This window comes from Heteronotia binoei, chromosome 17 (genome assembly GCF_032191835.1).
Source record: "Heteronotia binoei isolate CCM8104 ecotype False Entrance Well chromosome 17, APGP_CSIRO_Hbin_v1, whole genome shotgun sequence".
Classification (NCBI taxonomy): domain Eukaryota; kingdom Metazoa; phylum Chordata; class Lepidosauria; order Squamata; family Gekkonidae; genus Heteronotia; species Heteronotia binoei.
The window spans coordinates 56237509-56251709 of record NC_083239.1 but is presented as its reverse complement, the minus strand read 5'-3'; the positions used below and the strand labels follow the sequence as shown (position 1 = coordinate 56251709).

Here is a 14201-nt window from a genome sequence, read left to right as displayed (position 1 = left end):
GCTAGAAGGAAATTGTTCCTCTGGGGTGCTTTGGCTGGGTACTGAAAAATTCCTGGTAGTGTTTTGCCTTACATGAACCTCCATATCCAGAAGCAGTCATCCTCTGAATCCCAGAGCCAAGAGGCAACCTCAGGGGAAAGCCTCGGCCTCTCTGCCCTGTTGTTGGCCCTCCAGAGGAACTGGTTGGCCACTGTGTGAGACAGGAGGCTGGACTAGATGGACCCTCCCTGGTCTGACCCAGCAGGGCTCTTCTGATGTCCTTCTCAGGGGAAGGCCTCGGCCTCTCTGCCGTGTTGTTGGCCCTCCAGAGGAACTGGCTGGCCCCTGTGTGAGACAGAAGGCTGGACTAGATGGACCTTCTCTGTTCTGATCCACCAGGGCTCTTCTGATGTTATTATGTAGTAATCTGAAAATGGTAGGAAAACATTTCCTTCCTTGTGTGTCTCCAGCTGAGAGAGAGATACGGCTCCGTGTACACCATATATCTGGGTTCCCAGCCTTTTGTGGTGCTGTGTGGATTCCAAGCTGTGAAGGAGGCCCTGGTGGACCGAGGCGAGGAATTCAGTGGGCGTGGGGATTTGCCAGTGGTATTCCGATTCACCCAAGGGGATGGTAAGTGGCTGGCTCACTGGAAAAGAAGGGGCTGCCTATTCAGGAGGCCTCCTTTGACAGTCTATGTCAGGGGTGTCAAACATGTGGCCCAGGGGCCAAAGCAGGCCCTCAGAGGGCTCCTATCAGGCCCCCGTGTCTGCTTCCTTCTGCTCCTCTCTTGCTTCCTTTTGCATCTCAGCTTGCTTTGCAAGGCTTGCTCAATTGCACAGGATCTACGGAGCAAAACCTCTTATTTTCTCCATTGGTTGAGGCTCCTCCCCCTCCTGGTCCCCTGGGAGGGGAGGGAAGAGCCAGGGCTTCCTTTAGTTTACAGATAATATGTAAACTATGACCGACAGAAATATAGCACCTATTTCTACCTACTTTATATTTTTATATCTTTTAATCTCCTATTCTCTTATTTTTATATTTTTAAACTTTATTAATTCATGTAATTGTATTATTTAAACTATTGCTGTCTATTTTAACCAAATCATGCTTGTCATGTCTGTGAGCCGCCCTGAGCCCGCCTTCTGGCGGGGGAGGGCGGGATATAAAAATAAAATTTGCTTTGCTTTGCTTTGCTTTATCCAGTCCCTTGGATCCAATGGGAGAAATACAGAGAAAGCACCTTTAAGACCAGAAAGTGCTAAGGATTTAAGCATGTTCTAAGTTTTTGTTTAAAAAAAAATCTTTAATAGTGTTTGTCTGTGTCCTTTAAAAAGTTTATATCTCTGCTACCTAATCTTAAATAGGTACACACATGGCCCGGCCCAACACGGCTCAGCCCAGCAAGGTCTCATTCATAATGAGATCCGGCCCTCATAACAAATGAGTTTGACACCCCTGGTCTAAGAGCCCCATCTGACAACAAAGAGGTAGACTCTTGTCTGGCAGCTGTGCCTTTTGACCTGTGAATCTCTTACTATGACTTTTGCAGCCACTGTTCGCTCTTCACCTCCCCCCCCCACCCAGGTATTGCTTTTTCGAACGGTGACAAATGGAAGATGTTGCGGCGTTTTGCTATACAGACATTGAGAGAATTCGGGATGGGTCGGCGCAGCATTGAAGAACGAATCCAAGAAGAGGCCTGGTGCATGGTGGAAGAGCTTGCCAAGACCAAAGGTGTGTGTGTTTGGGGGTAGTGTTTGGGGTGTGGAGAGCTGAGACACAAAAAGCATCTTTTCAGCTTCCTGATGGGGGGCGGAGTTCTCCCCAATATGAAGCATGTCTCTGGTCTGCAATTCTCCTTTATGTCTCCTCAAGGATGGGCAGGGAAAGGGTTTTGTGGGCACCTGGCGTCTGTCTTGGGATGGTCAAGAGTTAAGAATCTGGACTTCCCCCCAGAGTGTACTGAGGAGCCTGTTGTGCGTGGCTCAGCTGGTCGAGAGCGAGGCACTCAATCTGGTTTGGGGGTGTTGTTTGCTCTGAGCCCCGAGACTGGATGATCCGGTGGCCTTCTGCTGTCAGCCTGCCTCATGGGACCCCTTCTTGTATGGCTGCCGTTTCTCGCATTCACACTCACAGACCTTTAATGGCATCATAGCCATTTCTCACCCAGGAGCTTTCCCACAGTTATTCAGGCTCTGCTCCCAATCCAGGTTTGATTAATGAATATTAATATTCTGAGCCTCTTGGGGGCATGTGGCGGATGCTGGAGACTGGAGCCATCTCTGTTATCTTTTTGGTGCCCAGTTAAAACTGTCACCTTCACCAAAGAATTCAAGAGTACAGTTTTTCTTCACCACACCTTTTTTGTCCTGTTTTGCAACTATTCCTTGTCTGCTTGTTGTTTGTATAGCATCGAATTTTGAACTGAGTTTTGTGTTTTAGTTAGACGTTGTAAGCAAGTCCAAAGAACGGTTTCAAAACATGGCATGTAAATGTTGAAAATAGAGGAATGCCTCCATGAATAAATAATCTGGCAAATTCTACAAATGTCAGTGGTATTTAAATTTGGGTCCAGCGTGAAACTCTAATAAGGGGATATTCCATACTGCAAAATTCACTAAAGACTGCCTTTTCACCCCCCCAAAAGAGCCATCCCTTTTTCCTACTATAATGTTTCCTGCAGAGATCCTGGATATTCTCTCTGCCCGAGTACTTATAGTCTTGTAAAATGCAAATAGATGTAATAAATTAATAAATGCATTCATAGCCAGATAATTTATTGGTTTCTTGAAGTGCTTCACAGACATAGCAACATTACATTTGATCAGGGCTTTTTTGGTAGAAAAAGCCCAGCATGAACTCATTTGCATATTAGGCCACACACCCCGACACAAGCCAGCCGGAACTGCGTACCAAAGTAATGTTCTGTCTTGTTTCAGAAAATTTTCTATTTGTAATCCCAGCAAAAAAGTTTCTGGTGCCTTCTTCACTTTGTATCCCAAAATCTTTGACATTTCTTGCTGGATCATTTGCCAATATTGTACAGCCCTTTCACAAGTCCACCACATATGGTAGAAGGACCCTTCATGTTTTTTACATTTCCAGCATCGATCAGACATCTGATTATTTGTTTTTGACAGTTTTTTTGGTGTCATATACCATCTATACAACATTTTGTAGCAATTTTTTTTTTGTTATTACCTGTCGATATTTTCATAGAGTTCTTCCACAAATATTCCCATTGTTCCATCTGAATTAATTGCCCACTTTATCATTTGAGACTTTACCACTTCTTTCTCTGTAGACCATTTCAGTAATAGCTTATACACTCTTGAAATCAATTTTACGTCCTCGCCAAACAGCATTTTCTCCATTTCTGTTTGTTCTTGTCTTATTCCTTCATTCCTAATATCCTGCTTCAGCAGACTTTTAATTTGTAGCCATTGAAACCAATTAAATTTATAATCCAGTTCTTCCACTGATTTTAATTCTGCTTTGCCTCCTTGTATTTTTAACAATTGTTTATATGGTAACCATTTATCTTCCTCAATATCGGAATATAATTTTATTACTTCCGTTGGCACAATCCAAAGCGGTTTCCTCTCATCTCCATATTTTTGGTACTTCAACCAAGTTTTAAGCAAATTACTTCTTACATAATGGTGTGAGAAAAAACCATCCATTTTACTTTTCCCATAGCACAAATATGCATGCCAACCAAAAACCTTCCCATGGCCTTCTAGTGTTAATAATTTTCTGTTTAATAACACTATCCAATCCTTAATCCACACCAAACATCTGCATCATGATATAGTCTTAAATCCGGTACTTGGAAGCCTCCCCTTTCTTTTGCGTCTGTCAGGATCTTTATCTTAATTCTTGGTTTCTTGCCAGCCCATATAAATTCCGAAAGTTTCCTCTGCCATTTATAAAATTGTTTCTCTTCTTTCACTATTGGTATTTTTTGCAACAAGAACATTATTCTTGGTAATTCATTCATTTTTATTGCCGATATTCTGCCCAGGATAGACAAATTCAACCTATTCCATTTTTGTAAGTCCACTTCAATTTTCCGCCAAAGCTTTTCATAATTGTTTTTAAACAAGTCAATGTTTTTTGTTGTAATTTCTACTCCTAAATACTTTACTTTAGAGGCCACCTCACAATTTGTCAAATTTTGTAGTTCCATCTGTTTAGACTTCGACATATTTTACAAATTTTTTGTTTTCTCTTTATTTACATAAAAGCCTGCCAGTTCACCATATTCTTTTTTTTTTGGAGCAGCAACGGTGTAACTTGAGTTGGGTTTTCATTTATAAACATTACATCATCTGCAAACGCTTTGTATTTGTAAGAAAAGCCTTTCAGTTTCAAACCCTCTATCTCCTTATCTTCTTGCACTTGCATAAGCAGTATTTCCAGCGTCATTATAAATATCAAAGGGGATAGAGAGCTCCCTTGTCTTGTTCCTTTACAGATTGCTATTTTCTCTGTCAAATCTGCATTTATACAAAGTCTTGCTTGTTGGTCAGTATATATTGCCTTTACCATTCTTACAAAATCTTCACCCGATCCAAATTTCTCCATTACTGCAAACATAAAGTCCCAATGGACATTATCAAAAGCTCTCTCTGCATCAGCAAAAAGCAAAGCTACTTCTTTTTCAGGGTGTTTTTCATAATATTCTATAATATCTATTACAGTTCTAATATTTTCTCTTACTTGCCTTCTGGGAAGAAATCCTGCTTGTTCTTCTTTAATAAAACTGTTCAAATGCTGCTAGCTAAATGTCTTGATCCCTGACCCAACCTGTGTTTTTTGGTGTTCCCCCAGCAGAGCCTGTTGACCCCACTTCCCTCATCAGCCGCGCCGTCTCCAACGTCATCTGCTCCGTCGTCTTTGGGGATCGGTTTGACTACGAGGACAAGAAATTCCTCACTTTGGTTGGACTGGTGAATGACAACTTCCAGCGTTTGAGTTCCTGGTGGGGGCAGGTGAGGGAGAAGAGCTCTCTTAGAGGGCTAGAGAAGGAGATCACACACCAACTCACTGCAGACGAGTCCTGTCAAAGGCTGAACGGAACTTCCATGTTCTGTTTGGGACTAGCGTGGTGTAGTGGTTAAAATGTCGGATTAGGATCTTGGGGATCCAGGTTTGAATCTCCACTCTATCACATGGAAGCTCTCTGGGTGTTGCAGACTCTCAAACTAACCTACCTCATGGGGTCGTTGTGAGGATAAAATGGAGGAAAGGGGAACAACGTAAGCTGCTTTGGGTCTCCATTAGGATGAAGGGTAGGATATAGATAAAGTAAATACATACATGATATTCAGCAGGGCTTTTTTTGCAGCAGGAACTCCTTTGCATATTAGGCCATGTCCCCTGATGTAGCCAATCCTCCAAGAGCTTACAAGGCTCTTGGAGGATTGGCTGCATCGGGAGGGGTGGCCTAATATGCAAAGGAGCTCCTTATAGAATTCCACTGCTGGGCCACACACCCCTGCTGTAGCCAATCCTCCTGGAGCTTACAGTAGGCCCTGTACTAAGAGCCCTGTAATCTCTTGGAGGATTGGCTACATCAGGAGTGTGTGACCTAATATGCAAAGGAGTTCCTGCTACAAAAAAAGCCCTGGCATTCAGAAATCACATACCTTTGAATACCAGTGTCTGGGATGTAGCAGTAGGCTTCTGTCACCGGCATGTTGGTCTTCTGGGGGCCATCTGTTTAGCCACTGTGGGGAAACAGGAAGAAGTCTAGGTGGACCCTAGGCCAACCCAGACCCCTGGTATCGCTTCTTCCTCTTTGCAGATGTACAACCTGTTCCCTCACCTCATGTACTACCTGCCTGGACCCCACAATAGAATTTTCGAGAATTTTGAGAAGTTGCGCCTCTTCGTCCTGGAGATGGTCAAGATCCACCAGGAGACCCTGGACTCCAGCTCCCCTCGCGATTTCATCGACTGCTTCCTTCTCAAAATGCAGCAGGTGGAATTTCAGCAATGGAGACGGGGGTCCTTTTATATTCAAGGGCCGAATCCCACATCCAGTTCCGAAATACTTCCTGACTCAAGTGGGCTGGGAAGGAGAAGGGTTGGAATGGCTCGTTCTGTCCATACAACCATCTTCTTGGCAACTGGACAACTTGAAGGGTTTTCTTCCTTTCTACCATTTTGTCATTTGTTGGTACAACTGTCCATACAGCAAATAATACAAAATGGGGGAAAATGCTAAAGCAAAATATCATCCATGTTGAAACACAGTGGACGCCGGGACACTGTGTTGTTGATTTGCCTGGAATCCCATTTTCATGCCCCTTGTCTGAGCTGGGGCCAGTGATTAGTCCAAAGTAAGCCCAGCATTTGGAATCAGTGCAAAGGTTGAGCTATCGCCACACGAAGCAGCAGTTCTCCAGGGTCCCAGGCTGAGAGCAATGGATTCTAATCTGGAGAACTGGGTTTGATTCCCCACTCCTGTGCATGCAGCTGCTGGTGTGACCGTGGGTCAGTCACAAATTCTCTCAGAGCTGTTTCCTCAAGAGGAGTTCTTGAAGAGCTCTCTCTGCTCCACCTCCCTCACAGGGTGTCTGTTGTGGGGAGGGGAAGGAAATTGTAAGCTGCTCTGAGACTCCATGTGAAGGGTGGGGTATAAATCCAACCTCCTCCTCTTTTTCTTCTTCCGCCACATCACCTACTATTGCATCTTTTAAAAAATTTGGCCTTCCAAGCAAAATTTCCAATGATAGTAAAAGCTGGATGTGTTCTCATGAGTTCTCTCTTGTATAGTTAATCCACTAGAGAGAGGAAAGGGGTCTTCCAAGATATACGTCCGAGGGAAATGAAAGGACAGTTAAGAGCTGATGGCACGTGTGATTTCTAGCCTTATTCCTGGAGGGTGTGGAGTACCTTCTGTTGCCCTGTGGATGTAAATAATGTTTTCTCTCCCTCTGGTCCTGCAGGAAAAGAAGGACCCCTGTAGCTACTTCCACACAAACACTCTTGTGATGACCACCCACAACCTGTTCTTTGGGGGGACGGAGACTACCAGCACCACCCTCCGTTATGGGATCCTCATCCTCATGAAGTACCCCGACATGCAGGGTGAGATGGGAAGGTTATTTATTCCCTTTGCGGAGTTGGATTCCATCAGCCCCTCTATTTCCACTCCTTCCCCCAACTTGCCATGGCCTCATGCAAAGAAACGTCTTCCCCAGCCCAATTTCATGAGATGTTTCCCAGCTAGACATTCTGGGGGGGCTGAGCTTGTACCTTCCTTCTGAATTCTGAACCCTCCACAAATATAGCTGTACCCAGCCAAGTCCCCTATTCCCTGTTTCTTCTGTACATGCACAGCCAAGGTCTATGAAGAGATCAGCCGGGTTGTTGGCCCTCATCGTAGCCCATCGTTTGAAGATCGGGTGCAAATGCCTTTCACGGAGGCCTTGGTCCATGAGATCCAGCGATTCATTGATATCTTGCCTATGGGCATCCCCCATGCTGTTACGACTGATACTCACTTCCGTGGCTACGTGCTCCCTAAGGTAACCTCTTGCCTTTTATCCATTTTTTTTCACTGAAGACAACTTTTCTTTTGATCTTTCCCTGGAACAGGTTGTGGTTTCTTAGGCTGTCCTCCCGGAGGTCTACTGGTGGTGGCTTCCTTCCCACTTCCAGCTCGTCTGCAGACTGGGCCATGTTTACCTCACCACAGCCTCTGTAACAGGCTGGAGAGACAGTTTTAGAACTTGGGGGAAACCCAAATCATAAGCTCACTTGCAGGACGGGGGCTTCTTGGGGGCTCCCCAAACGTTGGTGACAATGACAACTCCACCAAAACCTGGTCACTCCTCTGATTTCAACCACAGTCTGACCGACTGATTTTCAACCACAGTCTGGCTAAAGAAAGAGAAACAAAAAAGCTCTTTCTCTGCAGAAATCTTTCTAATGCAGGCTGTATTCAGCTGATCGACAGCATGCACTTTTCTACCGCAGAGAGAGCAAAGCAGAGAGGAAGAGAAGGGTGAGTGCGGCAGAGGCTCCCCTAATGTGAGCAAAAGCGTGCCAGAGCAGGGCCCGTGGCTGCCTGCCTCATGAAATGCCTAAGGGACGAGTGCCCTGATGCTGCCATTGGGGGGGCAAAATCCAGAACCATAAACTGGATCCAAAGTATCAAACTTTTGGAATAAAGTGGTAGAGCAAATAAAACTTATATTCGATCTAACTGTGGCTCTGTACAAAGACAGATTGAAAACCTAGCGGTGTGGTTCAGTAGGGCACTAGAAGAACTGTCCATAAAAACATAAGAGAAGCCATGTTGGATCAGGCCAATGGCCCCTCCAGTCCAACATTCTGTGTCACACATAAGAACATCAGAGAAGCCCTGTTGGATCAGGCCAATGGCCCCTCCAGTCCAACACTCTGTGTCACATAAGAACATAAGAGAAGCCATGTTGGATCAGGCCAATGGCCCCTCCAGTCCAACACTCTGTCACATAAGAACATAAGAGAAGCCATGTTGGATCAGGCCAATGGCCCCTCCAGTCCAACACTCTGTGTCACACAGGGGCCAATACACACACACACACACACTGTGGCTAATAGCCACTGATGGACCTCTGCTCCATATTTTTATCCAACCCCCTCTTGAAGCTGGCTATGCTTATAGCCGCCACCACCTCCTGTGGTAGTGAATTCCACATGTTAATCACCCTTTGGGCGAAGAAGGACTTCCTTTTATCCGTTTTAACCTGACTGCTCAGCATTTTAAATTTCTTGACTTCATCAGGTTCCTTCCTTCCCTCCTTTCCCCCCAGGGCACCAACATCATGCCTGTTCTTTACTCTGTCCACAAAGATGTCACCCAGTTCAAAGACCCGGAAGCATTTGATCCCACCCATTTCCTGGACGAGAAAGGGGGCTTCCGTCGGCGTGATGCTTTCATGGCTTTCTCAGCTGGTGAGTTGGAGGCTGGAAAGCACCAAGAGGGTGATGAAGGACAGTGGGAAGGATGGAGAAATCTCCGTGGCAGCTTCACCACAAGAGAGGGCAATAGATAATATTCCTCTCCACAGTTTACGAGTGCCAGCGTGGTGTTCTGGTTAAAGTTCTGGACTAGGTTCTTGAAAAACTAAGTTTTCTGTGTGGCCTTGGGCTAGTCACACACTCCTCTCAGTTTAACCTCCTTCATATGAGGGGAGGGGGGTGCTTGTTTTGAGGCTAAAATGGATGAGAGGGGAATGATGCTGCAAACTGCTTGGGCTTCCCTTGGGGAGGGCTGTAAATAAAAACTAGTGCCATGACTGTGTAGGGGGTTTCAGGGGTCACTGAAGATTGGCTGTTGTAAGTGAGGAACATTCTGGCAAAGGTTGTCCTTGCCCTCTTCCTACATGGTGAAGATCCCTTCTCACCTTGCTCCTGCTGTTAGAATTCAGGATCAAGTCCTGGAGAATCCCTTAAGGGGATCTATTCTTTCCTGCCTGTCCCACACGTTCAACCTTTTCCCCCTCAGGCAAACGCGTGTGTCTTGGAGAGGGCTTGGCTCGTATGGAGAATTTCCTCTTCCTCACTACGCTGGTGCAGCGCTTCACCTTCCAGCCTCTGATCCCAACGGAGGAAATCGACATCTCACCGCTGATAAGCGGCTTAGGGAACGTCCCTCGTCCATACAAATTCCGAGCCATCCCCCGGTGAATGGCACCAGCGTTCCTCCTGCAACTTTCTGTCAGTGGGCTCTTCCTCTCACTCTCTGTTCTGGGTTTCTATGTCTCTTTCCACCATCTTGCACGGATGGTGTGGCTGCCATACATGCCTGTTGGAGGCTGGGGGGTGGCAAACAGCTGTATAACTGGGGGTGTCAGGATCAGCAAACGTGAAAGGGATACTGGTCTTGCTGGTCATAGGTCCATTCTTATTGGGGTCCAGTGCCCAGCTTTATCTAGCACGGGGCGCTGGGCAATTGTGCTAAGGAAGGCAGGGTACAATCTGTCCTCTTGCATGTGTGAAACTTACTAACGGCCTCCTGAAGTGCTGAAGACAAACACAACTTCCTCGGGTAACTTTCATTAGTTGTGCACTTCATCAAGCAATGCTAGACCCCTTTTTCTAGCTGGCAGTGCCTACTAGAGGTGGGGGAAATGCAGTTTCCTTCCTTCCTTCCTTCCCAGGAAAATGGTGGTTCATGTTGGTTCATTTGATTGCCTGAACTGGTGGTTCGTTTGATTTCCCAAGCTGGTTTGGGAGGTGGTCGAATAGCCCCCTCACGAGTCAGAGATGCCAGACTCACAGGAGGTCCTCAGCAGGTTCTCCTCCACCAGTCCTCCAAGTCTGGCGAAGATTGGTTTGGGATGTCTGAGTTGTGGCCCCCCCCAAAGCAAGTGTCTCCAGGAAAGCTCAGCTCTAGCTTCAGGTTCGGTCTCTGAAACCACAACAAGGGCCACCTTCCCAGCTGGGAGACATGTTTAAAAAATTGCCCCACTGTGCGGGGGGGAAAAGGAGTCCCTCGGAGCCTCCCCTAAAACAGCCATGCAGCAAACAATAACTGAACTAACTTCTCTCTTTGTGCTGCAAAGTGAAAGCAGCTGAGTCAGGGGGTGGGATTATGTTGGAATACAATCTGCTCCCATAGGGCAGATTGGGAGCCCTGTGGTAGGCTCCCAGAGCTGCCAATCAACCTATGGACAACTGCGTTGGATCTTTCTAGGGTTCTCCACAAGCCCCACACTCACGTTGCCTAGGAATTGATTGAATCTGTGCCAGGCTGCCTGGAGAACAAACCACAAAAATGAACCAAACATATCACCGTGGAAAAAAAATGCAGTTTGTTTTTCGGCTTGGGACTGACACAACCAAACAAACCAGTTCAAAACGAGCCATGTCTGAACTGTCCTGGTTTGTGCTCAAACCTCAGTTGGTTTCCCAGTTTGTATCTGTCCCTACTTCCTTTCTCTTCTCTCCCTGGAGAGGGAAAATGCAGGCGTCTCTGACAAGGGGCTGCTGGAGCTCCTGTTTTGTCCTTAATGGGATTAAAGTGAATCTCTTTTTGCTCGTTTAAAAGTTCTCTTTGGGTGCAAAAGGAGATAACTTCAAGGGGCCTTGAGAAGTTCTGCATTCCAGGAAGAGGGACAGAAATTCTTTTTGAGTTTTCTGCATGAATCAACTCCAAAATGTACCCGGGAAAGGAAAAGGAAAGGAAAGGTCCCCTGTGCAAGCACCAGTCATTTCTGACTCTGGGGTGACGTTGCTTTCACAATGTTTTCATCAGCTCCAAGGAACGTCCAAGGAAACACAGTGGGGCAGGACCCTTGAGCCGCTGCTGGAAAACACACTGGGTTTCTCTGTCCAGTGGTCAGCTTGTTGGGTTTTTTGGGAGGAGGCATTGTGATTTGTGCAGTTACGTTGTTTTCGGTTGGTTATTTGCCCTTCATATTTCTAATCTGCCTCAGGAAAGGCAGGACAGAAATATTTTTAACTAAGTGAGCAAGAGAAATTCCCAAATGATGCCCAGAAGCCCTCCTGCACTGGCTTTGGGTCCACGGCCCTTCTGCCGTTTATGGCCTGTTCTGCCCGGAACAGCCTTGGCAATTGCTATAATCCCAGGTGCTCTTTGCCCCGGCCTCCCCTCTCCTGCCCAGCAGCATTCTTTGCTGGAACACTGCCTCGCCCTCCAGAAACATGAGCTTCTGTCAACTGGAGAGGGTGCTTTGCAAACACTGTCTCCTGAGGAGGCGGTTGTGCTCCTTCATGCCAAGGCCTCCGGCACCAGCGGCTTCTTTGGCAAGCCCAGCAGCAGCTCTCTGGAAGGGTACCTGCCTCTGTTGCGCAAGTGCTTGGCTGGGGCTCTCCCGGCATTCTCCTCGCCTGGCCCCAGAAGACTGGGTGGCAATGGGGGGCGGTTGTGAAATGCAGAGAGCACACCAGTCTGTAACCCCCACCCCAGTGCCCCAGTCCCTCTCCTTTGCATTGCTCTTTCATTCCACCTGTGACGTGTCAGGAGGAGGCATTCAGCAGCTGCCTCATTTGAATGTTAAATGCTGATCATCCCTTTGTAGTCCTCTGAGCTTCTATACGGAGAGTAAAACCAGGGTGCAGAAAGTTCTGGAATGCATAGGGGGGGGCAGGGCTTGGCTCAGGTCACATGATGGGTGTGCTGCCAGTCACAGCGGACAGCTGTTGGGTGACCCTGTCGGTTTCCCATGGTATAATCGAGTGGGTTCAACGCAAGAAAGAGGTGAGGTGCTTATGATCATAGCTCTTTATTGCAGTGCAGCACAGCAGAGGGCTGCACTCTGAGACTGCCTAACTGGGTTCCTGCGCAAGCACATGATTGGATCATTCAAACCAGCAGGGGACCCGTGATTGGAGCAGGGCGGCAGGGATTTGGATCCTACTGCCCAGGGCCTTTTTTTGTAGAAAAAGCCCAGCAGGAACTCATTTGCATATTAAGCCACACCCCCTGACATCAGCATTGTTTCACACAAGGTTTTTTTTAAAAAAGGCCTCATTTGGATATTAGGCCACACCCCCTGACACCAGGACAGCTGGGACTGCATTCCTGCTCAAAAAAAGCCCAGCTACTGCCTATTGTAGAACCAGTTTGGTGTAGTGATGAAGTGCACGGACTCTTATCTGGGGGAACAGGTTTGAATTCCCCACTCCTCCACTTGCAGCTGCTGGAATGGCCTTGGGTCAGCCATAGCTCTTGCAGGCATTATCCTTGAAAGGGCAGCTTCTGTTAGAGCTCTCTCAGCCCCACCCACCGCACAGGGTATCTGTTGTGGGGGAGGAAGGTGAAGGAGATTGTGAGCCATTCTGAGACTCTTGGGAGTGGAGGGCGGGATATAAATCCAATATAATCATGAAGAGAGCCAGTTTGGTGTAGTGGTTAAATGTGCGGACTCTTATCTGGGAGAACCGGGTTTGAGTCTCCACTCTTCCACTTGCACCTGCTAGCATGGTCTTGGGTCAGCCATAGTGGTTAAGTGTGCGGACTCTGAACTGGGAGAGCTGGGTTTGATTCCCCACTCCTCCACTTGCACCTGCTAGCATGGTCTTGGGTCAGCCATAGCTCTCACAGAGTTGTCCTTGAAAGGGCAGCTGCAGTGAGAGCCCTCTCCAGCCCCACCCACCTCACAGGATGTCTGTTGTGGGGGAGGAAGGGAAAGGAGATTGTGAGCCCCTCTGAGACTCTTCGGAGTGGAGGGCGGGATATAAATCCAATATCTTCATCTACCTCACAGGGTGTCTGTTGTGGGGGAGGAAGGGAAAGGAGATTGTGAGCCGCTCTGAGACTCTTCGGAGTGGAGGGCGGGATATAAATCTGCAGTTCTTCTTTTTCTTCTTGTTTCCGAGTGCCCAAGCTCTGTCCTTCTGGCTCCAATGAGCCACACAAGAACACCCATATCAATCTTCAGTTTGGTTCGCATACCCAACACATGGCAAGAAACCACTGCCTGCCTCCACGTCACAACTCTGCTGTTCTTTGGTGGCCCCCCCTTCCAAATACTGACCAGACTCAGCCTTGCATAGCTTTGGAGCTCTGATGGGATCCGATGCACTGCTTGGTAGCAGAAGTAAAAGGGCTTGGAGAAGATGTTTAAAGAAATCACAGTCCCTTTAAATGCCTTCAGAGTCAAGTTGCTTGTGTGGCTTGGAGAAGGCATTTGAAGGGACTGTGATCCATTTAAACACTTTCCCCCCTCCATTGGTTTCAATGGAGGATGGGGGCACCTTCTTTGAGGGCCCATAGAATTGCCCTCCCTCCCTCCAGTCTTTTTAAAATTTGGTGTGCGTGTGGAGGAGAGGCACCAGCAGCTACACCTAGCTCAAAAAGCAGCCCCCCTAAGCCCCAGACTGATTCTCCATTATACCCTACACCAGTTATCCCTATAGGGTATAATGGAATAAACAAACAAACACAAAAAAACAGGAATCCTGAATATCTACTGAATCCCAATACCATATTGGTATTGGGATTCAGAAATATTGGAAAATACCAATATTTGAAGGGTTCAATATTTCCAAACCTGAAAAATACCAGTTGTTTTTTTGTACTCCCCTCAAACCTTGGCTGGAGTTGCAAATCAGAGATGAGCCAAGATCCTATGGAGAAGGTGGGCTTTGAGGAGGAAGCGGGAAGAGGTGGGTGGTGTCACAGAGGCATTCTGGGAGGGAGGGAGGGAGACCTATTCTGGATATGCAAGAATGGAGAAAAGGCAACGAATCTA

The 14201-nt window shown here is 47.1% G+C and overlaps 2 protein-coding genes across 3 annotated transcripts in view; one reads left to right on the top strand and one right to left on the bottom strand.

Moving 5' to 3' along the window:
* Positions 1-9730, top strand: part of LOC132586354 (cytochrome P450 2F3-like) — a 47164-nt gene extending 37434 nt beyond the window's left edge. The window contains exons 2-9 of one of the 2 annotated variants that reach the window (XM_060258389.1): positions 450-612; positions 1567-1716; positions 4816-4976; positions 5792-5968; positions 6939-7080; positions 7333-7520; positions 8793-8934; positions 9488-9730. In XM_060258389.1, the coding sequence (XP_060114372.1) occupies positions 450-612; positions 1567-1716; positions 4816-4976; positions 5792-5968; positions 6939-7080; positions 7333-7520; positions 8793-8934; positions 9488-9669 (1305 nt within the window). In that variant the 3' untranslated portion in view covers positions 9670-9730. The remainder of the gene's footprint in view (positions 1-449; positions 613-1566; positions 1717-4815; positions 4977-5791; positions 5969-6938; positions 7081-7332; positions 7521-8792; positions 8935-9487) is intronic. The other variant, XM_060258390.1, reaches the window with a different exon arrangement.
* Positions 1-14201, bottom strand: part of LOC132586353 (cytochrome P450 2G1-like) — a 520878-nt gene that overhangs the window by 254328 nt on the left and 252349 nt on the right. The window lies entirely within an intron of this gene.